General features: G+C 34.8%; 1 protein-coding gene across 1 annotated transcript; it reads right to left on the bottom strand.

Annotated features, from left to right (window-relative positions):
- Nucleotides 1–813: 813 nt before the first annotated feature.
- On the bottom strand, nt 814–24,381 carry LOC102028677 (protein LEG1 homolog). The gene is made up of 6 exons (XM_013516597.1): nt 24,081–24,381; nt 19,910–19,996; nt 18,857–19,041; nt 17,674–17,774; nt 4,082–4,320; nt 814–1,051 (listed from the first exon to the last, which is right to left on the bottom strand). The coding sequence occupies exons 1-6, from the start codon at nt 24,379–24,381 to the stop codon at nt 951–953; spliced, it is 1,014 nt and encodes a 337-aa protein (XP_013372051.1). The 3' UTR covers nt 814–950.
- Nucleotides 24,382–24,532: the final 151 nt, after the last annotated feature.

Below are 24,532 nucleotides of genomic sequence, written 5' to 3' on the forward strand. Positions count from 1 at the left end.
TTACATATTATACTAGATGCTCATTACCTTCAGGGTGCTGAACTAGTAATGTATTATAACCAAAAGCTGGTGGATTTAATTCTTAATAACTTTCATTTTTACAATAAGTATAATGAGTTACAGTGGAATTTGCCACATGTATTAGGTATGAAACCAGCTGAAAACGGTAGGCAAGTGACCACATAGATGCAGTCTTCTTGATTACCTCAACGTTCAAATATTTTACTATGTTTTTTACCTTTTCATTCAGTGTATTTGCTTTGTTATTCCAAGTAATTTCTTTGGGGACATATTTTATCTGTGGTCATGGTCATGCATAAATCTATGTAGAGAAGTTTCATAAAAGCTACTGAAGGAAAATTACCCAGAGGACAAACGAGCTAGAGCTGTACCCCTGTCCACACAATTTCTGTTTTTAAAAAAGAGAAATGTTCCCCTATGAGTCTGAAATTCTCCATTAAAAGTTGTGTCTTAAAAAGGAAATGCTTGTAACACAAATTTTCAAACTTCAGGACAACTGACCGACTTCTCACCATGCTGCCAGGAAGAACATTTTATAGTTCATATTGAGTGTTTTAAAAATCTGAGGTTTTCATCCAGACTTTTATTTGAAATCTGCTTCTTGACTCTTCATTGTAAAATAGAGTCCTTTAAATTTCATGAACTAATTTAGGAAAAAAACCACCCAAATCCTCAATTAATTTTTATGACTTTTATTAATTTATCAGCATTTGTTAGTTATTCAACTGGATCCACACTGAATGTTAAACATTTTTCTCATTATTGATTTTAGTTTAATAATTATTAGGCAAATTACAGCAGCATTTAATTCAAATTTCAAACTACAAGGATATATAATGATAATATTACGTGAACATGTAAAGCCAAAGATGAATTTTCAAGAAGTCATCACAGTAGGGTTTTCTTTCACCACAAATTTCCAAAAACATTTAAATTAATAACTGAAGGATATATTCCATAATCTCCAGAAAAAGTTTTCTTGCAACTTTTAACTTCATTAAGGTTTTCCATGCAACAAAAGACAATGTTCCTAGGAAGGTAATAAATATATTTAAATGTTATAGGCAAAAATTTTAAATTTTGATTTCAAATATGGAAATTATTTGAAATAAATTCCATTAAATTAAAATTAGCAAATGTTTATACATATTCTCCAATACATCTATGAAAAATTGAAGTGATATTTTCATATATCAGATTTATATTAAAATTTTGTTAATGCATACTACTTTTGATGTATAGTGCAGAAATATAGGCCTTAATAAAGGCTCTGTGCTATTTCTGTTTTAGCCTGTTTTCTTTTTGGCGAGATCATAATCTGTAGCTCATACTTTGGGCTACCACTTGGCAATGTCTGATGCATGGATTCATTTCTAGTGGTACACTCCATCATTGTTCCAACAAGCTCAACTAGTAAAAGTACACACTGAATTCTACTTTTGCCTTACATAAGACTGCACAGGCTATAAATCCATTCAATATAAACATACATAGTATCTAAAAAGAACAGCGTGTTTCTATATTTACTTACTAATAACTAAAAGATACATAGTTAATGAAAAATGTATGAAAACTATATATATGATCTTGTTCATGCAACTGTAATGTTTTCAATAAAATACATTTATTTATATTCATTAGTACATTAAATTTTTTTTAGCAGTGAACCTTACAAAAAAGAAAAAAATTGAATCAGTCAATAATCAAAGTATGAGGATTAGGAGGTAAAGATGGAAAAATTAAGCTTTACTTACATTTAATAACTTTCCGTGGCAATTTAATTTTTAGTAACAAACATATGGTGAGGATATACTTAAAATAAATAAGTAAAATTATGTCCATAAAACTAAATATTATTACAATACAGACCAAGGGTTGAGCAATAATATGGATTTTGAGTAAAAAAAAGCCATGGCAAGTAGATTGCTCAGTTAACGCACAAGAAGAAAACATGCAGAATCTCTGAGCCCAGCCCTGCCAGAAGCAAGGCAAGGCATCCTTAAGCAAGTGCGCTGTTGTTCGTAATAAGTTTGTGCTTTTCCAAGTCTGCCGCAGTAAGTAAATATTTTCTAACGTGTCAACATTTTGGAGACTTAAAGCCTCTGTAATCTCAAGGTATAAAGGCCTCAATACAAGAATAATTAGTCCAGTTGACAGTGCAAAGTAAAATTTTCAATTTTGTGATACCAGAAATGCAGTTGGACATCATGTTAATAAGTTTCTTCAATGATTTTTTGCTGAATGATTATGCCTAACTATAAAAGTATTTCCATTTTCATTAATGGCATCTTGTTTATGTACGATTTTTTTGTACTTGACTTAGTAAAAACATCTGACAAAGTGGGTAGCAATTGTTATAGCAGCAAAAGAAAACGAAGACAAAAGATTAACACTTATTAACAAATGGAGAGGCTTTCTATGTTAATGAAGTTGCTGTAACTTAATAGTTAGATATTTTATAATTTTAAATTCATGGAGTGGAATGCTGTAAATAAATTTGATTCAGCAGAATCATCTTATGGGTGTCTTGTTCCTCAACTATGTATGTTCTATGCAAAAACAGTGTTTCTAAACTCCAGGCATTGACCAAAGCATGTAGTTATTAGAGAAGCTTTGAAAATAAGGTAACTAGGTTAATTGTATTCATTTTATGGTATCCTAGAGAACTGAATAAAGCTTATTGACAAGTCCAAAGCTAGTTTTTGCAAAACTGGAGCTTACAAAAGTTGAAGTATACTATATACAATCTTTAAATATAATCAATTCTAATCACCTATTGTATTTACAAAATAGGAAGTGAGAATTTGCTAATAATATCTGAGTCTAGGGCTGGGGATTTAGCTCAGCGGCAAAGCGCCTGCCTGGCAAGCGCAACTTCGTGAGTTCGGTTCCTGGTACCGGAGAAAAACCAAAAAAAAACCAAAAACAATATCTGAGTCTACAGTGTATTTTTCTGTCTGATAATGTGTGAGGATGTGTGGAAGAACACCCAGTTCTATGATTCTCTTACCAGAGAAGCTCATATAGCAGAGAATATTCCCAAGTCCTCTGACCTAACCATGAATCGGGGTTGTATCACTCTGTTCTTGCATAAGGTGGGATACAGTTATATTTCTCACTTCAGGTCTTAGGCTTTTTGAAGAGAAGTTCCCTCCATTATCTTCTCTAGTTCCTTTTATTTTCTAGAAAGTTTTGATGGTGAAGCCACAAATGGAAGAACCTTAGGTGCCTGAATACATGGAGCAAAGCCTTTGGAATAAACGTCCTAAATCATGTCCAAATGGAATCCTATAGAGTCATGCTATTAAGATGTGAAGGTATACGTATTAAACGGCAAGCATTACTCTAGGTAACGCACATAATTTTTACACTTAATATACAATATGTCCACTTTAATTTTAATTCATTTCTGAATTATACTTTAGGGAACAGAAGTTGTACACACATATACAGGATATACATATTTTTCTCTCAATGGAGGAAGAATCAATAGTATGTAGGAAATTGAATGATATAATTTTCAAATTTACTATTCTATACTTTCTTCCCTGTTTATACTAGTAGTAAGCTTAGCATTTGAAATTTTTAGGAAAATATATCTCCTCCATAAGCAGATTTTTTAGGTCTGATATTCTTTCTTTATATCTGTAAGCAATTGAATTGGCTGGAAAAGTTTCATGTAACACAATTTATTTTTATTTCTGTTAGTTACATCATGGCAAGTGTCAATGCCATGTTTATTACATCTTCATTTAAAAATATTAGTATATCAAAATCAAACAAAATAAAATTTAGTCAAGAAAGAAAAAGAGTCCATTCTAGGGAGGATTCTCGGTTAGCTATGCCAAGCTAGAGAGGACCGTTAGCAAGTGCCTGTTTAAACCTGTCATCAGCCCACAGGGCTATTGCTAAAACTTTGATACCAAAACGTGTAGAAAGTTTAGATTCCCTTATGGATAGTTAATTATAATGATTCATAATTATGACTTAACACTACCTTCTCTTTGCAATCAGTACACCACATAGAAATCCTAAATTAGGAAGCTTCCACGTCTCTTACCTGTATACTTATGTACTTTGTGGAGGAAATTTAGAAGAAGCAGGACTACGTTCTGAAAACCAGTGAGGTCCTTGATGATGGGACCTTTGTCCCTGCTAACAAGTATTCGTGGTGGCAAACCTTTCTGGAATTCATTCATTCTCACCAAAGTTGTAGGAAAGCGTGGTGGAGCCAAATAATCCACAAATAAAGCCCAGTTCCTTTGAAACTCTGCTTCTGGTTTAGAATAATATTTTGACCTAATAAATAAGAGGAGAAAAAAGTATGCATTTAAAATTAGTTCAGTCAGAGTTTTCTAACTCAAGTTTTAAACTGATGGTCTTATCCAAAGCGATATTGTTCTACTTTTGAGAGTAGAGATTGTATAAAGTTGTTAATTTGGACATGAGAGGAAACATAACATGGAATTCTAAATCTGGAAATTACCATTTCAGGAGGTACATGTATCTTCATTAAATATTTTGTCCTTTTTTAAATCATGCTATACTTACATAATGCTGAAATGTGGCCAAGTGTTGTTATTTTAAAATATAAAAAAGTCAAAGCAAGTGAGGCAAAATGTCTGATAGGCCTGAACATTTCTTGAATATATGATTTTTAGAACATATGGCACCTGAAAAATAAAATAAATTAGAGAGTTTTTCTTGCTTTGTAGGAAATATGGTACTTTTTCTTGACTAAATACGCTAGAAAGCCAGTTTTTTTGCATTTTGTTGAGGAACAAATGTTAAGTCTGTGGTGAATTGTTTTGCAGCTATGTTAATGTTCCATCACTGAGATGAGATACCTGAGGTAAGCCACTTAAAGGAGATATTTTTTCCCTCCCACTTTCAGAGGTTTCACTACCAGGAAGCATAGAGAGGGAAGGAGCCAGAGAGATGAGGATGTGAGTAGGGATGTAGAGACTATCAAAGACACACCCTTGTTGACCAGTTTATTCTAATTAGGGCTCATTGAACAAGCCCATTCAGTGAATGAACTCATTAATGGGTGAATCCACTTGAAGTCAGACCCCATTTGCTCAAATGGGCAGCAACGTTGAACATATTTTTACGTATGTATTGGTCATTTGTACTTCTGCATTTGATAATGGTGTATTCATTTCAGATGCCTATAATTGATTGGGTCTTTAAATTAAGAGGGGGTCTAATATTCTGAGTTCTTTGCATATTGTAGGCATTAGTCCCATGTCTGAGGAGTGGCTTGCAAAATGTTTTTTCCCGTACTGTAGGTCATCTCTTCATCCTATTGTTGGTTTTCTTTGCTGTGCAAAGCTTTCTAATGTGACATGAGCCTATATTTGATTCTAGGTACTATTTTTGTGCAACTAAGGTTCTGTTCATAAAGTCTTTGTCTATGTCTATATCTTCAAGAGTTTTCTGTATTGTGTCATCTAGCAGATTAAGTGTTTCCATTTTAATATTTAAATCTTTGGCCCATTTTGCTCTTAGTTTAGTATATGGTGAAAGGAATAGGTCTAGGTTCAATGTGGGGCATGTGCATAACCAGTTTTCCCAGTATTCATTTATTAGAGAGGCTACATTTCCTTTAGTGAAAATATTTGTCAAAAATAGCACAACTCTTTTTGCATCTTCTGTTCTGTTCCATTGATCTCCAAGTCTGTCTTTTGCCACTACTATCCTGTTTTTAATCATTAGCTTTATATTGTAACCAGAACTCTGGGATTGGAATGCTTCTGCTTTGCCCTTTCTGCCAAGGACTGTTTTTGCTATTGTATGTCTTTTGTTTCCATGGGATTTTTAGGATTGTTTTCTGCAGTTCTTGGAGGAATTCTGTTGGTATTTTGATTAGGATTATATAAAATCTGTAAAACAGTTTGGTGAATATGACCATTTTGACTATATTGGTTCCACCTGTGGAGAAATAGGGATTATCTTTGCATTTTCTTTTCTTTTTCTTGGTACGGGGAATCAAACTTATGAGCTTACGCTTGCTGGGCAGGCGTTGTGCCCCTGAGCTAAATCCCCAGCCCTATCTTTCCATTTTCTGATGTCCTCTTCAATCTCCTTTTTCACTATAGAGTTCTTTCATTTCCTTGGTTAAGTTAATTCCCAAGATTTCATTTTCATTGTTTCTCCAATTTCTTTCTTAGTGAGTTTATTATTGAGATATAGGAATGCTATTAATATTTGAGTGTTGATTTCTTTCCTGCTATGCTACTGAATATGTAAGAGTATTTTGGAGGAGTTTCTGGGATCTGCTATGTATGTAGGAAATCATATGATTTGCAAATACTGATAATTTAGCTTCTTTCTTTCCTGTCCAAATCTGTTTTATTTCTATCTCTTGTCTGATTGCTTTTGCTAATATTTCAAGAACTATACTGAATAGGAGTGAGGAGAGTGGACATTCTTGTCTTGTTACTGATTTTAAGGGGTAGCTTTTATCTTCTGTCCATTTAATAGGATGGGGAAATAAGGTATTTCCACAGCAAAGAACAATTGAAGAAATTCATGATCATGAAATCAACCCTAGAAAGACTACTGAAAGATATATTAGAAAGAGACAAGGTGATCACAATTCAAGGAACAACAGCAAAAAGAAACTACAAAGTAGGGTAAGCAATTAAACAGAGGGGAAAAGTAGGGAACCAATTTCCAAAAGGATAATAACATGACAAAGATAAGCCAATAGCTATTGTTATAACCATCGATGTAAATGGCCTCAATTTACCAATGGGGGGAAAAAAAAACCAGACTAGTAGAGTGGTTCAAGAAAGAAACGCCACAAATATGCTTCATACAAGAAACACATTTAACTCAAAAGAAAATTCATATACTGAAAATCAAAGGATGGATAAGTACTTTGTACTTACTAAGTAACTTTGTACTTATAAGTACTTTGTACTGACTAAGTAACAATACTCCATGTGACAGGAATCCAGAAAAAAGCAGGGGTAGCTATTCTGTTTGCAGACAATGTGAATTTCAAACCAAGAATGATCAGAAGAAATAAAAAGGTCACTGCATACTTGTTAGGGGAAAACTTCAAGAGGAGGAGATAACAATCATAAATATATACGCACCAAATACAGGGATAACCAACTATATAAGACAAATATTAATAGACATGAAAAATAAAATAACCAATTATACAATTGTAATGGAGGTCTTAACACCCCATTGTCACAAAGAGGCTGATTAAATAGTCCAAAAAGAAGCTGATTAAATAGCCCAAAAAATCAGCAAAACAATAACAGAACTAAACCAAATTTGTGAACAAAAGGACTTAGTAGACTTTTACAAAGTGTTCCACCCAACAATATCAGAATACACATTCTTCTAAGCTGCACATAGGACATTATTTAAAATAGACCACATACTAGCCCATAAAACATGCTTAATTAAATGCAAAGGAATTCAAATTATCCCATGAATATTATTCCCCCATAGTGTAATGAAATTGGAAATGAATGACAAAAGAAACTGCAAAAACTCTGTAAACACATAGAAATTAAGTAGCACCCTTCTGAACAAATAATGGATCATAGATGAAATGAAAGAAGAAATTAAACAATATGTACAAACAAAAATGCAAGTACAGCTTAGCAGAATCTGTGAGACACAATGAAAGCAGTCCTCAGAGGAAAACTGACAGTGGTGAACTCCGAAAAAAGGAAAACAGAACAAGCACAGACACAAAAGAACAACCTTATGCTGCACCTCAAGCTTCACCAAATCTAAATCAAGAAAACATAAATATGAAATTGAAAATACAATTAACAACTTACCAACAAAGGTCCAGATGAATTCACAGCTGAATTCTACAAAAAATTTATAGAAAATTCAACACCAATACTCCTGAAACTCTTCAGTGAAATTGAAGAGAAGCAATTCTCCCTAACTAATTTGTGTAGGCAAGAATTACCCTGATACCAAAACCAGAGAAAGACCCAACCAAAAAAGAGAACTACAGGCCAGTCTCCCTAATGAACATAGATGCAAAAATCCTCAATAAAATATTAGCAAGCAGAATGCATCAAATTGCCAAGAAGATTATATGCCACAATCAAGTGGGATTCATCCCAGGGATACAAGAATGGCTAAACATATGGAAATCAATAAATGTAATACACTATTTCAACAGAGCCAAAGACAAAAACCACATGATCATCTTAAGAGATGCAGAAAAAGCTTTTCACATAGTGCAACACTCATTCATGATAAAACACCCTACAGAATATTGGAATAGATGGTCTTTACTACAGTTTGTTATACGCCATATATGACAAACCAACAGCCAATATCATACTCAATGGAAAAAAACTGAAAGCTTTCACTCTAAAATCAAGAACAACACAAGGATCTCCATGATCACCTTTTCAATATAGTTATTTTCTATAAATTTTCTATAGTATATTTTCTATAGTATATTTTCAATATAGTTATTTTCTATAAATTTTTTGTAGAATTCAGCTGTGAATTCATCTGGACCTTTGTTGGTAAGTTGTTAATTGTATTTTCAATTTTATATTTATGTTTTCTTGATTCAGATTTGGTGAAGCTTGAGATGCAGCATAAGGTTGTCCTTTTCAATATAGTTCTGGAAGCATGAACCAGAACAATTAGACAAGAGAGAGAGATGAAAGAATAACAATGAGAAAGGAAGAAGTAAAATTATCATTATTTGTAAATGACATGATACTGTACATAGCAGACCCCAAAAACTCCACCAAAAGACTCCTAGAATTAATAAGCAAATTCAGTAGCTTAGTTGGGTACAAAATCAACACTCAAAACCCAATAGTATTCCTCTACAAAAACAACAAACTTACTGAGAGAAAAATTAGGGAAACCACACCCTTCATAATAGCATCCCCCCCTGCCAAATGAAATACTTAGGAATCAATCTAACAAAGGAAATAAGACATCTATACATAGAAAATTACAGTAATCTGATGAAAGAAATTGAAGAGTATTTCAGAAAATGGAAAGACATTCCTTGCTCATGGATAGGAAGAATCAACATTGTGAAAATGGCCATATTCCCAAAACTGTTATTCAGATTTAATGCAATCCCAACTAAAATATCTCACAGATCTAGAAAAACATTCCTAAAATTCATTTGGAACAAGAAGAGGCTCAGAATAGCAAAAGCAATCCTGGGCAACGAAGGCAAGGCAGGAGGTATCACAATCCCTGACTTGAAATTATACTACAAAGGTACTATGCTAAAATCAGCATGGTACTGGCAAAAAACCAGGATCAGTGGCACAGATTAGAAGGTGAACACACAACTACACACACACTCAGCCACCTTATCTCTGACAAAGAGGCCAAACATGTTCACTGGAAGGAAGATAGCCTCTTTAAGAATGGTGCTGGAAAACTGGCTTTCCACATGCCGAAGACTAAAACCAGACCCATCTCTATCACCATGCACTAAAGTAAAATCAAAATGGCCACCACCAGGAAATCAACCAATAACAAATGCTGTCAAGGCTGTGAGGATAAAGGGACACTTCTTCACTGTTGGTGGGAATGTAGACTGACACAATCGCTGTGGAAATCGGTGTGGAGATTCGTCAAAAAACTAGGATTAGAGGTACCATTCAAAGCAGCTATTCCCTCTGTGATATTTTCCCGGAAGAAATAAAAACATTGCACCACAGTAATATATATTTACCCATGTTTATAATAGCACAATTTGTAATAGCTAAATCTTGGAAACAGCCCAAATGTCCATCAACCATTAACTGGATAAAAATATGTGGTATTTTTATACAATGGAGTACTACTCAGGTATAAAGAAAGATAAACTCGAAGCTTTTACAGGTAAATGGATGCTAGTAGAGACTCTGCTCATAAGTGAAATAAAGCAGACTTGTATGTGTAAACATCATATTGTTTCCTTAGTGTAAGAAACTGGAAGAGTAAATAAGATCCAGGAGGTACAATAGATATAGTGAAAGGGATAGAAAGTGCTCAAAAGGAAAGCACAACTGGGATGAGGGAAAAGAGAAAAGCAGGAAGGAAATAAAAGCTATGTATATATACACAAGGCAATTGTACCACTAATTTCTATTAGTTCACTGAAATGAACAGTTAGTGCTTATATTGTTTGATCAATTTTGCATGCCCGTATCTGGTAATCTGAGCAACTACTTTGAAGATAACAATATGCAGTATAGTAAACATTGTTACTTTCCTATCATCTTGTTTTGAAATTGTTTATCATTTTTATTGCCCTTTTTCTGTCTTTAAAATAAAAAAAGATGTGGGTATAAAAATTTCTCCAATTGATATTAGCACAATCCTGCCTTTTTAATGAACTAAGAAACACTAATAGTGTAACTGACTTGCATTTTTTCCCTTTTCCTTTTGTTCTTTCCCCTTTCACCCATCATAGTTCCTTTAATCTTTTGAACAATTTCTTTCCATTTAACTTATTTATTCTTTCAGTTTCACATCATGGAGACAAAACGATGTTTACACATGTGATTCTGATTTATTTCACTTATAAGTATGGCTTCAAGTTGCTTTTTCACAGCAAAAGAAATCACCAACATTATGAAAAGGCAACCCACAGATTGCAAAAAAATTTTAGCCAGTTATCCCTCAGACAAAGGACTTATATCTAGAACATATAAAGAATTGAAAAAAGTCAGACCTCCCAAATTCAAAGACCCAATCCACAAATGAGCATCTGAGCTAAATGTACACTTCTCAGATGAAGAAATACAAATGGCAAATAAACATATAAAAAATGTTCAACATCACTGGTCATTTGAGAGATGCAAACTAAAAGAACACAGATGCTCTCTCACCCCAGCTGTCATCAAGATATCAACCAATAACAAATCCTGGAGGGGCTGTGGGAAAAAGGGAACTTCACTGTTGGTGAAAGTGTAGACTGGTACAACCACTGTGGAAGTCAGTGTGGAGGTTCCTCAAAAGACTAGCATTAGAGGTACCATTTGACCCAATTGTTCCCCTTCTGGGTATCTTCCCAGAGGAATTAAAACATAATACCATAGCGATATATGTGCACCCACGATTACAGCAGCACAATTTGTAATAGCTAAATCTTGGAAACAACCCAAATTCCATCATCCATTGACTGGATAAAAAGGGTGTGGGATTTTAATACAATGGAGTACTCCTCAGCCATAAATAAGGATAAACTTGGGAGTTTTATGGGTAAATGAACACATTGACAGCTGTTACTGAAAGGTATTGATTTATTCCTCTCATTGCATTATTTTTTTGTTTCTGGCTTTCTTTCTTTCTTTCTTCTCTTCTTTTTTATACAGAGTCTTGCTATGTAGTTGAGGCTGGCCTTGAACTCTTTATGGAGCTGAGGTTTGCCTCAAACTTTCAATGGTCTTCCAGTCTCAGTCTCCTGAGTGCTGACATTAGAGGCATGCACCATGCCTAGTTTGATTTTCTCATTCATTTTTCCTTTGCTTAGCTGATTATCCTGCTAGGTGTATTCATTTTTTTTTACCTATTGGCATTGCTGGATTCTTTGTCTCTTTCTAGGGTGTCCTTGAGACTTTTATGTAATGCTGGTTTTATAGTCATGAATTTCTTGAGATGCTGCTTGTGATGGAAATATCTTATTTCTTTATCCAATTTTGATGGGAAACTTTACAAGATATATAAGTTGGGGTTGGATGTTATCTTTTAGAGTGAGCTTAGAACACCTCACTCTAAACTCTCTTGGTCTTCCAGGTTTGTATTGAGAAATCTGCTGTAATTGTAACAGGTTTAATGTTGTATGCAATTTGTTACATATAACAAATGAGATAGGCTTGTAATTTAAATATAATGAAGCCTAAAGTAGTTCTCTTTTGTTCATGGTTATTTGTAGTTTCACTTTTCCTATGTTCGTTTTTTCCCTATATTTGAGATGTTTTCTTTCATTATTTTGGTGAATATTTTTAAATGCCATTTGTGTTGTTTTCTGATTTTCCAATTATTCTGAGTAGTCTTAGATTAATCTCTTTCCATCCTTTAGCTGCTATTGGATCCATTTCTTCATGTTTTCTTTTTGCTTTTAAGGTGTTTGAGTAGGTGGTCTTTGTAGAGATCATTGTCTTATACTTCTGCATATTTATTTTGTTTTGGTTTTTGGTACTAGGACTTTCAAACTCAGGACCTTGTGCTTGCAGGCAGGTGCTGTGCCACTGAGTTATATCCCCAGGCCTGTCTTATGCTTCTGAAATTCTGTCCTTATATTGGTCAGTTCTGCTCTTCATAAATTCAGTATAATTTTTTTCCTTTTTTTGAGAGAGGATTTCACCATGCATTTAAGGCTGGCCATAAATTCACTTTGTAGCTCAGGCTGGCCTCAAAGTCACATCAATCCTCCTGCCACAGCTTCTCAAGTGCTGGGATTACAGGCATGTGCCACCATGCCTGACTTAAATATAATTTTTAAATCTGGATTTCTGATTGAAACTTTTTTGTGGACTCTAATTCCTTGTTGGTCATAAATGTTTTTGTATCATTTTGTTTCACTCAGCTAGCTTTTTATTCATGTGTTCTGAATGTTCCTGGACCATTCTGGTGATACTTCCATTATCTGTTTATTTTTATCTTCTGTGATCCTGATGACTGCCACTTTCTCTTTCTAGGATAGCCAGGATCTGTTTTCTAATGTCCTTTGTTATTTTGAGTAAGTTTGATTTGTTTCTAATGCTATTCTCTCCTTCAGCATCCTCAAGGATTGGCATTGGGTGAATTGGGAGTTTTGGGTGACCTTGTATTGCCTTGTCTTCTCATGATTTTATTGGCTTTTTTGGTGATTTTTGTAGTGATATACTTGGCGATCTATAGTTCTTTGCCTGTGTCCCAAGATATGACCACTTCATTTAATTTGGAAGGGAGTAACTAGTTCAACACCAAGTTCTTTGGTAATGTGCTCAAGTACCATCAATGCCACAAAGATAATCTGGGTTTTAGTTTACAGAGAAAACCCATTAAAAGCAACATTATGCAACACTTGTAATAGCAAGGAAATCAGCTACAATAGTACTGCGCAAAGCAAAGCAGATATTAGCATACCATAAGACCCAGTTATGTACCACCCTTAATGCTAAAAAAGAAATCCACAATTAAAGTTTAAACATTAAGAGAAATCAAGTATTGACTTGTAGATAGTATACTAAATGTGACAGGTATGATTTGGTAGTGGTAGAAAAGATTTCAACAGTAACTTTGTAGACTTAACTATCTAAAGATCCATAGACTTTATGGCTGTACTATTAAAGATGTAGGGGTTGGGGAGAGAAGAATGCAGGAAAAAAATATAAAACCTTAAGCTATATGATATGAGAAGAAGGGCAGAAAAATGGGGCAAAGGATCTTATTGGGAAGTAGGAGGATGTTTATAGAATTAACAAAGGCAACAGTAAAAACTGATGAGAAATTGAAGGTAAAAGAGAAAAGGGAAAAAAATGAAATTAAATGGAGGATAAAAATATGAGGGAAAGTTAAAGAGAGAAAAATTAAAAGGGAGAAGAAGAAAGATACTAAAGAAAAAAAGAAGTAAAAAGAAAAAGATTAAGAAAAAAGAGGAAGCAAGGAAAAAGACAAAGGGAAATGCCCCAAACCTCAAAAAGGAAGCAAGGAAAAAGATGGAAGAAGAGGCCTGTGGGGGCTGGGCCTGCTTCTGTTAGTTCAGCCCCTCAGGGCGACTCTTTCTAGCCTGCTCTCTGACTGTGGACGGCTGCTGTGCTGTCTCTCACCTGGTCACTGTGGGAGCATAACACAGGGAGCTCTGATGTGGATGCCTGGCCAAGCACTCTGTGCAGGAGATACTTGAGGCAGCTGAACGGTAGTTCTTGCCTGCCACAGGGTTCCAAGGTCCCTTCAGCTCATAGTAACTGCCTGTTTGTTCCTCCCCTGCATTTTTCCTTGAGGTTTCTTGGAGTTCCCAGCTTTCAATTTCTCTCTGTAGATTTGGTCTCCCCTCCCTATGAGTCACAAGCTGAGTACCAGGGAGAAAGTACAGACTGTCTCTTTCCTTCTCCACATTTCATTCTGTCTCTTTGGGTTCTCTTTAGCTGTTAATTTTCCTGTCAGATCCTTCCCAGCTTCTGGGGATCTACTTCTCTATCTTTTCTTCCCCAAGTTATTTTTTTCCCATGTCTGGATCCCAAATCTTGGAGGCTTCTTTTTACTGATCATTTCACTGTTTTCTTTCTCCTCAAGAATTTCATTTGTGAAAACTGGATTATTTATTTTATTATTGCTTAAGACTTTAGAACATCTTGGACACATGCATCTTATTGTATATATGATTTGCTAGTATTTTCTTTCATTTTCCTATGTTTTACTATTTCAGTGGTATCATTTACAACATTAAAGCTTTTAAAATGTTAGGCTTTTTATAATTGTTATCAATCTTTCTTTACTCCTTGTTTTAGTGTAAGAACTTAGAAAAAAAGAGTCTAAGCAAAAAATAAAAAAGTTTTACTCTGAGAATCTTAAAGTCTTAGCTTTTCCATTAAGGTCTATGATGCATTTTAAGTTAATTTTGCTGTTCTAGGAGACAAACAATTCATTTGGATGTGACTTTCCAGTTTTCACCAAAACAACTCATTGAAAAAAAATCTCATTTTCACTCATTGAATTCTCTTGCATCTTTGTTGAAAATCTAGAGACTATCAATTTCAGAGTTGATTTCTAGACTCTATAATTCTGTGACATTTTACTCTCTATACCTATTACTTTGCAAGTACTACACTTTTTTTTAATTACTTCAGTATTTATTTATCTCAAAATGTCTTGATTATTGCTTCACTTAGTGGATAATTGGACATATAATTGTTTTTTCTTTTAGCATTGGGAATATGTCTCCTGTTCTTTATAATTTCTGATGAGGAAACAACTATTAACCTTATTCAGCAGCTATAATGAGTCATTTCCTTCTTGTTGTTTTTTCAATTCTTTGTCTTTGGATAGCTTGACTATAATTTGTCTAAATATACCTCTTGAGTCCATCTGAGAGTTCACCAAGCTCCTTGCATGTGTAATATTTCTAAATAAAGTAGGAGAGTTCTTTGACTATTTTTTTCATTAAATGTACTGTCTCTTTTTCTCTGTCCCTCCTATAAACTCCCTTATGTACTTATATGTATCATAGCATTCATTTTCTTTCTTCTGTTTTTCTTCCTGCTTCTCTTACCGAATAACATAATTTACCTATATTCAAGTTTACAAATTCTTTTTCCTGACTGTTTAATTTGCTTTTGAGTCCCACCACTGAACATACTTTGGGTAATGTATTTTTCAACTCCAGAATCTCTACTCTTTTTCTTTTGCTATAAAATCCATTTGTTGATATTCTCTACTTGGAAAGACATTGTAGGTTGTCATACTTTCATTAAATTCTTTACATGTAGTTTACTTGAGTATGTTTAGAATAACCAATTTTTTTTTACCTAATATATTCATTATCTGGTCCTATTCAAGAATATTTTCAATTGCCTATTATGTGTGTGTGTGTGATATTTCCCTATTTTTAAAAAAATATTTCTAATTTTTTGTTCTGAAAATCAGAAGCTTCAGAACACATGAGGTAGTGACTGTGAAAATCAGGTACCTGAAATTCTTGGATTTATTCAGGTTGCATTCTCTGATGAGTTCTCTGTAGTGAGTCATTACTGAAGCTCCCTTTTTGGTTCTGCCTTATGCTAAGGATGTGTGTGTGTGTGTGTGTGTGTGTGTGTGTGTGTGTGTGCATCTGTCTGTCTTGGGGACACCTTGAATGCTAAGGCTTTTTAGCTGTACCTTACTTTTACTTCTTGTTGAAAGACTAGCTCAGACAGATGCTGGAGATTAGGTTCTCTCAGTTTTTGTCCAAGTATGTCCACAGAGTTATTCACATATCTAGCTCTCCAGACACTCAGGAATGTTTCAGAGCTTTCTAAATTTCCCTGAGGCATCTTACTCTCCACTCCCCAGATTATATTTTTAAGTTATTGGTTTGCTTATTGCCCCAACTGATATAGTAGTCTCAGGTAGCTGGTGTGTTAAGCAATTGATACTGAGTTTTAAAATGTCCTGGCAAGAAGGCTTTCCCCACAAAATGAGTAGTTTAAATAACTGCAACAATCTGAGAAGAAATTTTCCAGGGAGGTATAAGGCAGTGAATAGTAACAAAGCTCTAGAAAGAAAGGCCTTTTGATGAGGAATGAACTCAGTAGACCCTCTTGTGGCTCCGTAGCTGCAACTTTTCACAGGTATAGAGGTTGTTAGACTGGTAGTCTTTTTTTTTTTTTTTTTTTTAGGTACCAGGAATTGAACTCAGGACCTTGCACTTGCCAGGCAGGTGCTTGTGCCACTGAGCTAAAACCCCAGCCCTAGACTGCTAATCTTTAGGACAAGTACAGCATTGGAAAAAATGAGATAAGTCAAGTTAAAATACCCTATGTTCTTCACCTTTAAAAATAAGTGCTTTCCAGATTTTTGCAAGCCATTTATTAATTTTGTTAATTTTGAGAACATTGACTTGAACAATTTATATTTGTGGTTTTATTTCCTTTATGAGAGAGTGAATTTAGGGATATACATCAGTCTGCTACTCTAAAAATTACTCATGAATTAATTCTTTTTAATAGCTGAAGAAATGAAGTCATAGAAAGAAGATAAGGTGATCTCTTCTAAGACAGTCTTGAGGCTGACAACCTTTTCTCTACTTCTTTGTCTAATAACCTCATTCCTCTTTGGTAGTCAGTGGAATTAGGTTGAGGAGTTTAGTCACAGCAGTTCCGTGTGACCTCGTCCTCACTCATTTTACAGACAGATCAAGGGGATAAACTCTTCTCTTGTGCAATATAAACACTAGCTCTTGAAGCAAGACTAAGAAATAGAGCATGCAAAACACTGCAAGTCTCCTGACTCTGATTTGTTCACCCTAGTTGGACATAGGGTAATTGGAAAAGATCACAACAGGTGGCTAAGAAGAACTTCTCATCTACATACGCCTATATTTAAATATATTTTAAAAACTAGACACTAATTTTTTCTGCCCCACATCTCACTGTGGTTGGCAGGCAGCACTACTAATACAGCAATATTTAATCTCTTATCCAGTCATGCTGCTTCATTCAACCTCATTTGCTGTGGAATGGGGGAGATTTTGTGAGACTATTTCTCTTATATAACAAAAGAGATGATTGTTTGATACTTTCTGTCAGATATGTGCTAGCCAAGTTACAGTGTCTAATCAAAATAGAGCAGAGACTTCATAATTACCTGTCATTACATCCTCTTTAGTTTAGACACCAATTTGTGTTAAAACAGCCTTTACAAAAATGTTCTTCTCTTGCTGGTTACATTTTATTTTATTGATTTCCTGTCTTGTATTTGTGTGCAGTCTACTTTTCTTTAAATGTTTGCCTCCTTATTGTAAAATACTTTTTGAACTTTATCCAGAAAAAGACATAATGTTTTGCATTCTCTTTTTATTATTTGTTCCATTATTTTCTCTTTACTCCATAATAATATTATTAATAAATAATATTATTTATTCCATAATAGTAATTTGAAAAAGACTTCAATGAAAATGTAACATAAGGTGGAAAGGGTTTTATGTTATCATGCAACTGAGTTCATTCTTACCTACTTTGAAAATTTTTACCAGCAATCTTCAAGGATGAGAAGTGGGCAGCCCATACATACTTTAACAGGTCGTCAAAGCTACTAGATGGTGACTTTACATGCTATCCAAGAAGAAGAATGTTATTAATATTTAAGTAATTATAAAAATATGCCTTCCCCCAAAATAATTGTTTACAAATATAATTTTTCAACATGTTAAATTAAAGGACAACACTGTCTCTAAGAACTAAGCTATCAAAAGTTTACCACTTAATAGTTCCTCAGAATCTTACCATTATTATATTAATTAATGGTAATATTGAATCTATTTGAAAGGAATAAATCAAGTATGTCTGTTTATTTTGAGTTTTCAAAACCTTTTAGAAGAAGACCTTTAGTGCTTTGTATAATTATCTTTCTCCTCTCATGAAATGAACCTCCTGTAAATTCCCAAGAGTGAAATGAAGAGATAGGTTGGAAAAGTAGGAGACTTTGATCAAGTCATATGCAATATAATAAGCAAGTTTTCTAAAGGCAAACTGCATTTGTTTGCTTTGTTTTGTTTGTCTGTTCTTTTTGTTTGTTTATTTATTTATTTTGGAGATAGATCTTGCTATGTTGCATAGCTGGTTTATACTCAGTCTTTCCAACTGCACCTCCTAAGTGCCTAGGATTATACCATGCAGCATCATGCCCAGTTTATACAGGGAAAGTTGATATTTAGCCATGACACATTATTTTAGACAATAATATTTGATTTGATTATTAAATGATCATTTTAGTCAACTTATGATCACTTGTCAAAAGAGTTAAAATAAATGATCAAATTCACTAAAACCTGTACCATAATTATAGCTATATATAAGTTGTTATTCAGTTGACCTGAAATTATGATGTACCTGAGCACTTTATGAACTGTTATGCCATAATTTCTCTGTGCTCACATGTTTGTGTACAATTTATTATGTACAAGAAGTGTTCTTAGTGCTGCCTCAAAAATAGTGTATTGAGAATAAGATGCTAATGAGATATGATGTCATTCCACAATTAATTTGTATTCATATTTTTTACATCATAATAAATATTTATACTGAGGAATAGTCCCTAAGAACATATGTATCTTTCAATGTTTAAAAGTATTACATGAAACAAAAAATTATCTTGTCATTTTAAAAGATTATTAATTAAAATGTTAAAAATAAACCTGGTAAAATTCATTCCACTTTTTCATTGCTTCTGGAAATGATGAGTGACAGCTGGAAGTATTGTAACAAAAATTCTTCTGATCCTTGGGTGGTGGCAGAAAGATGACGTCATCTGGTGATATCCCTATGATCCCAGCCTCCCCCACAGCAAGGAAGGGTATTATGGAGAGAAAATAATTTACATCTGTATAAGCAGAAAGTTGTTATCAGTATAGCTGATAAAGACAAATAAACTTCAAAAAACTATCATAAAGGTAAATCGCATAGATTAGAAACAGGTTGTAAAATTTAATCAGTAATTCAAGGCTCTTGGGAAATTTCAACAAAATTTCCCTAAGGATCCTACGCAACTTCAGTGTTCTGCTTTAAAAAATCCTACTCTCGTAAAGTAAAAAGGATCTATATTGTTGCTACACTCTTTAAAATTATAAATAATAATAATAACTAGCATCTCAATACTAATTGCATTCTAAAGCATGAATAAAATTTTAGTAACTTTACAGAATCTTATACTGTCCTTTGGCCAGACATGTTTATTCTAAATGGAAAGTCTCTTATCTCTGTAAAATACATGAATATATAGGAATTTTATTAAAAAGTTGTATTTTGAACCATAACATAAATTCCTCCCGCTGTCCTTTGTTTTTAAATCAACTTGTTTACTCCATGCTTGCAGTACATAATGACACAGTCACCGTGGGGAGTTGGCACATGCACCTAACCCGTCTTAATTCTTTTTACTCCCCTTTCTCCTCCTCAGTCCCTCCCTCTCTTTGTCCCTTTCCCATTTGTGAAAGATCCCTCTCCTTATTTCCTAGTATACATCCTTAATTTAGAGGAACTTTCCAGGTTACTATTTTTCCCCAGTTGACATTTTCATAATTGAATATACTGAGTGGTAAATTTTTAAAACATCTAAAAGCTCATGTCAAAACTTTCAGATTTAAACCAAACATATTTGCTTTCATTCTCTTGTCTGTAATTGGGATTTTAAGTTGAGTTGCTTCTTGGTGGAACAACGATGCGTTTGAGATCCGCGACATGGGTCCCACCTGCCCACCAGCTGTCCACAGAGAGGCACAGACGGTCCCCAGATTCCTTGCCACAGCTCGTCCTTTGGGTGGGGTCGGCCAGCCTGCCTGGAAGAGAGGATGCAGAGTTGGATTTACTAAGAACATTTCTGTGTATACAAAAAGCAACCAGATATAGTTATATTTCTGGAAGAATGTCCCAATTATTTATTTTTCTGAACAAAACTCTTACTTTTCCCATCACTTCTCTCCTTCATTTAAGTTTTTGCATCCTATCCTCCTTTTACTTTTTAACACCCCTTGACTCTCCCACATGTTATACTTTAACCTTTGTCTTCTATCTGTTATTTTTTTAACCCTTTAGCTCTTGTGTTTGCTTAATAACTTCTCTTTATTATCTCAAAGTTAGGGAGTCAATATCCACGTATGTTAAACAAGATGTGGACTTCCTTTGTGTAAAATCTAATCCCTTTCCATTACTTTCCCACTGTTTGACCTGGATAGGTAAGTTCTACAGGGTTCAAATTTCTCATCTACATAATGTACAGTGAAAAGTAATTGCGACTGCAGGTTTGAGCAGTGCTATCCATCTCACATGGAGATGGATGTGCAAGATGTCCTCTGCAGTGAACTCATACATGCTTTTAAATATTAGTATTTTATTGTGTTTCATCCCCCATTCTTTTCAAAACCCTCCCTTGACTCTTTCTCAGCAAGATTTTCTTTCTGGCTCTTTTACCATCTGATTTTTTGTGTTTTATCTTCTGAACATGCTCCTGGCATCTTTCTTAAGCTATCTTAAGAGCTATCTTAAAAGCTATCTTTTGAATCAATGCCAAATTCTTTTCCAGTTGGAACCGTTTCCACATTTGCTACCATTCCTCACCTTCTCCTTGCTCTATCTTCCCCCAAGCACTGTTTGAACTTTTTGTCCCTCTTACCCACTCATCTTTTAGGTGGATGCCCTTGCTTTCTCCAAACAACTCTTTACCTGCAGGATTTGTGTTTTCCCCTTTCCCATTTTCCACCTGTTTCGTGCTCATCCTTCTCCCACTGCACCCTTTGGCTCCCACGAACCTGTTTGGTTTCCCCTCTGTTTTCTCACTCCAGCTTCTCTCCCAGCCTTCTGGACCTAGTTCCTCTCAAGTTATTCAAAAAGAAAGATCTGGATTGTAATGCTGGTGATTCTCAAAATCATCACTCTTTCTTTAAAATAATAACCAGTAGTGTGTTCGTAGTTCTTAGGTTTGGTTTCGTGTTCCACAGTTATTTTTCTAATTTTTTGATGACATTTTTTTTACCCTGTCTCAACTCTGAAGAATTTCTTTCCAGTTCTGATATTTTTCCAACTAGAGTTTCTACTGAATAATAAAGTGGAAAGACTGATATATGCTTCAGGATAGATGCAGGTCACCATATACATGAGAACAGAAATAAATGACAACAAACAGCACATAGCTTTTTATGTGAAAAGTATAGTGTGATGGCCAATATACAGATGTCCCCTAAAGTCTCATGTGTTCAGAGGTGGAGTGTGGGGAGGTGACTGGGTCATGGATCACTGGTGTGTGGTTCTGGGCCATGGGCCTGTGGACTGGATTAGTCCATGAATGGGATTAGAGCTGGGTGAGTCCCTCCTGCTGTCTTGGCCTTTGCCTTGCTCTCTGCCTGCCCTGCCATGGACTGTTTGTCTGCTGTGATGCCTCTCTGCCAAGCCACTCTGCCCTGAAGCTAGCTGACTGTGGCCTGAAACCTCTACACACTGAGCCAAAATAAACCTGTCCTCCTTTAATTTGAGGGTACTGGGTATTTTGTGTCAGCAAGAAGAAAGTAACTAAGATGTATAGGTAATGCAATTCTGATTATTTTTTTTCTCCCTTGTACTGGAGATTGAACACAGGGCCTTTGCAGTGATCTACATGCTTAGACCCCCTTTTTCTACTTTTTTTTTTCTTTATTAATTTTGAGATATTGTGTCCTAAGTTGCTAAATTTTCATCTGTGAGACTGGGCTCAAACTTGTGATCCTCCTGCCTCAGCCTCCCAGAATGCTGTGGTTGCAGGTATGAGCTGTCACTCCAGGGTTTGAATCTGCTTTTGGATTCACTCCTTTTGAGCCTATTCACTTTTTGAGAATGTTTGCCTGTTATGGAAATTTAACAACTCCCTATGTTGCTGTCTTTCATACTCTGTGCCCTAAGTCCTTACTTCACCCACTCCCACGTCTTTCGAATGCCCACAAGGTGCTCCACTGATAACCCCATGTCACCTCCCCTGAGCTTGCCTCAAGCTGAGCTCTTCAGCTTAAGAGCCAAGCAAGAACGTTTTGTAAACTTTTTTGGTTCCTTTACTGCTTTGTTGAAGGTATGTGTCTTTATATCTTAAGCAATTTCTCCTTCTTTGTAGTTAATATCTGACCATTTTATAGCCACTATGTCCATTTGCTATAGTTTGACTCTTGGAAAAGTTTTTTCTTGCCTTCTCTTGGAAAGAAATATATCGTTCTCAATGACCAAAAACTGCTTTTTTCTTACCATTTTTCCAAGAGCAAAGTAATGCAATCTTTGTTGCAAGTCAAACCCAAATTCCTGCCCTGAATTTGTCCTGTTCCCACCTCTATTATATCTGAAGCCTGAACTTTGCATCTTGTTTCCAATACTCTCTTCATTCTCCCTTTTTGTTTCTCACTTGTGCCACCTCAGTTCCAAACTCTTTTCTTTAGCTCGTTGTCTCTGTCTTCATGTCCTTTCAATTTTGAGCCATCCAAATTTCTAAGGGTTTAGAAGGTCAAATCTATTTTATTCCAAGGTCTTTCCAGCACGCAGTATTTTCACATTTATCTAGAATCTTATGATTCAGAGGTTTTATTGTCCTCTTGTTGTTACTGTTGTTTTTCTAACTTTCCTTCCTAAATATTGTAAGCTTTTGGAGGGAAGCCCTGACCTCTGCCTCAAGCACTTGGACACCTGCTATAATTCATGCCGTTTTCTCTGTCTCAGATTTCCAATGTTTTCTTCCTAGTTTGGTATTTTCCCAATTAAAATTTCAGTTGAACGAAAAAGATGTATGAACTATTAACATGTGAAAGTAAAAATTAATAAAATATTGACAAGTAACTTATTATACACATTCCCATAAATATATGCATACTTTATTATAATTATAAGAACATTATAATTAAGCAAGCTGAACTAAAAATATTTGTGACAATTGAAATAGTCACAAAACAGTACATAGCTATTCCCATGAAAACTGTGAATAGTACAATCTAGTGTGCAGTGCTAGGAAAAAGATTTGTGGTTCTCTGTAACAGTGGGAAGCACAGTGGTGGGAAGGGCAGAAATAGGGGGAGGGGACATAGGTGCTAGGAAAACACCTGAGGACAGTGATACAAAGGGGGGGGGTTAAAAAATCTTCATATAGTCATTGTCTGTGGTGACAGATTCAGTGCTATATAAATATATTAAAACCCATCAAATAATACCTTTAGAGTGTATATTTTATTGTATTTTACACCTCTAGGAGAGTAGAAAACTCAAGTAAGCAAGCAAAAAGCAAACACGCAATGTGCTTAAGTGTTGTGAAAGCATTAAGTCCTTATTGTTGAAGAGCCCAATCCAAACCCTGTCTCCTTTTGAAGATATCTCTCAAATTGGCCCCAATTAGTTTTCTCCTTTTAACCACCCAACAGTCTCACATTCCCCAAGTCTGCCAGTTTAGGAGACTTGTTTCTATTATAGCCAATCATATTTATGTTTTTTGTAATATGCTGCATGTCAGTATATGTGATCATCACTAGCTACTGCTGGTTGAATGGAAATTAAATAAATTTAAGAATTTAGTTCTGCCAAGTATTAGGCATTGCAAGTGCTTAATAGCCACATATATGAATATATGAGCACAGTACTGCTCTTGCTTATAATGGATATATAAAAATTTTTCATCATACACAATTCTATTTCACAGTGCTTGTAGAAAATCAGTGTATGTAGAGGATTCTATCAGTGTTTGAAAAGGGAAGGTTAGTTAAGAATAAAATGAAAAATAACAGAGGAAGCATGAAAAATAGGTGGAAAGGAAATAGGAAGTAGAAGCAATCAATTTTCAATAAGATGTTTTTATATACAAGATACTACTTCCTAAAAATTTATGATTAAATAAAATATCACTGTAATGAAAACAGTCACTCTTACCTGTATGATACTGCCATCCATGATGCACAGGTAACCCCCATAAAAGATTTTGTTCATTTTCTGGAGCAAATTTTTCAAAATATTTGGCTGTCTGGTTCAATAAGATTTTATACATTCCTAATCTCTCGGAATAATTCCAGATATTAATGATGTACTTTCCATTTTTTACTTTATAATCGCTGACCTGACCAGGGCTCTCCTCCCACAGAGGGGGATACTTCTCAGAAATCTTGGAAGATACTGCTAAAGATGCAGAAATACAGGCAGCCAGGAGACAGACCACCGCAGGGTTGAAGGCCATGGTGCATGAGACACAGACAGCGACAATGATGAGACTTTATGAGGAAGTGATGAAGTAATACATGTAATTATTTCCACATCTCTGCCAGTCAACACTCAATTCCATTGCTTACCAATGACTGGGAGGATATAAGACTGCCACACTGAACATA

The sequence above is a fragment of the Chinchilla lanigera genome, unplaced genomic scaffold (assembly GCF_000276665.1).
Source record: "Chinchilla lanigera isolate Chin_1 unplaced genomic scaffold, ChiLan1.0 scaffold00035, whole genome shotgun sequence".
NCBI lineage: Eukaryota > Metazoa > Chordata > Mammalia > Rodentia > Chinchillidae > Chinchilla > Chinchilla lanigera.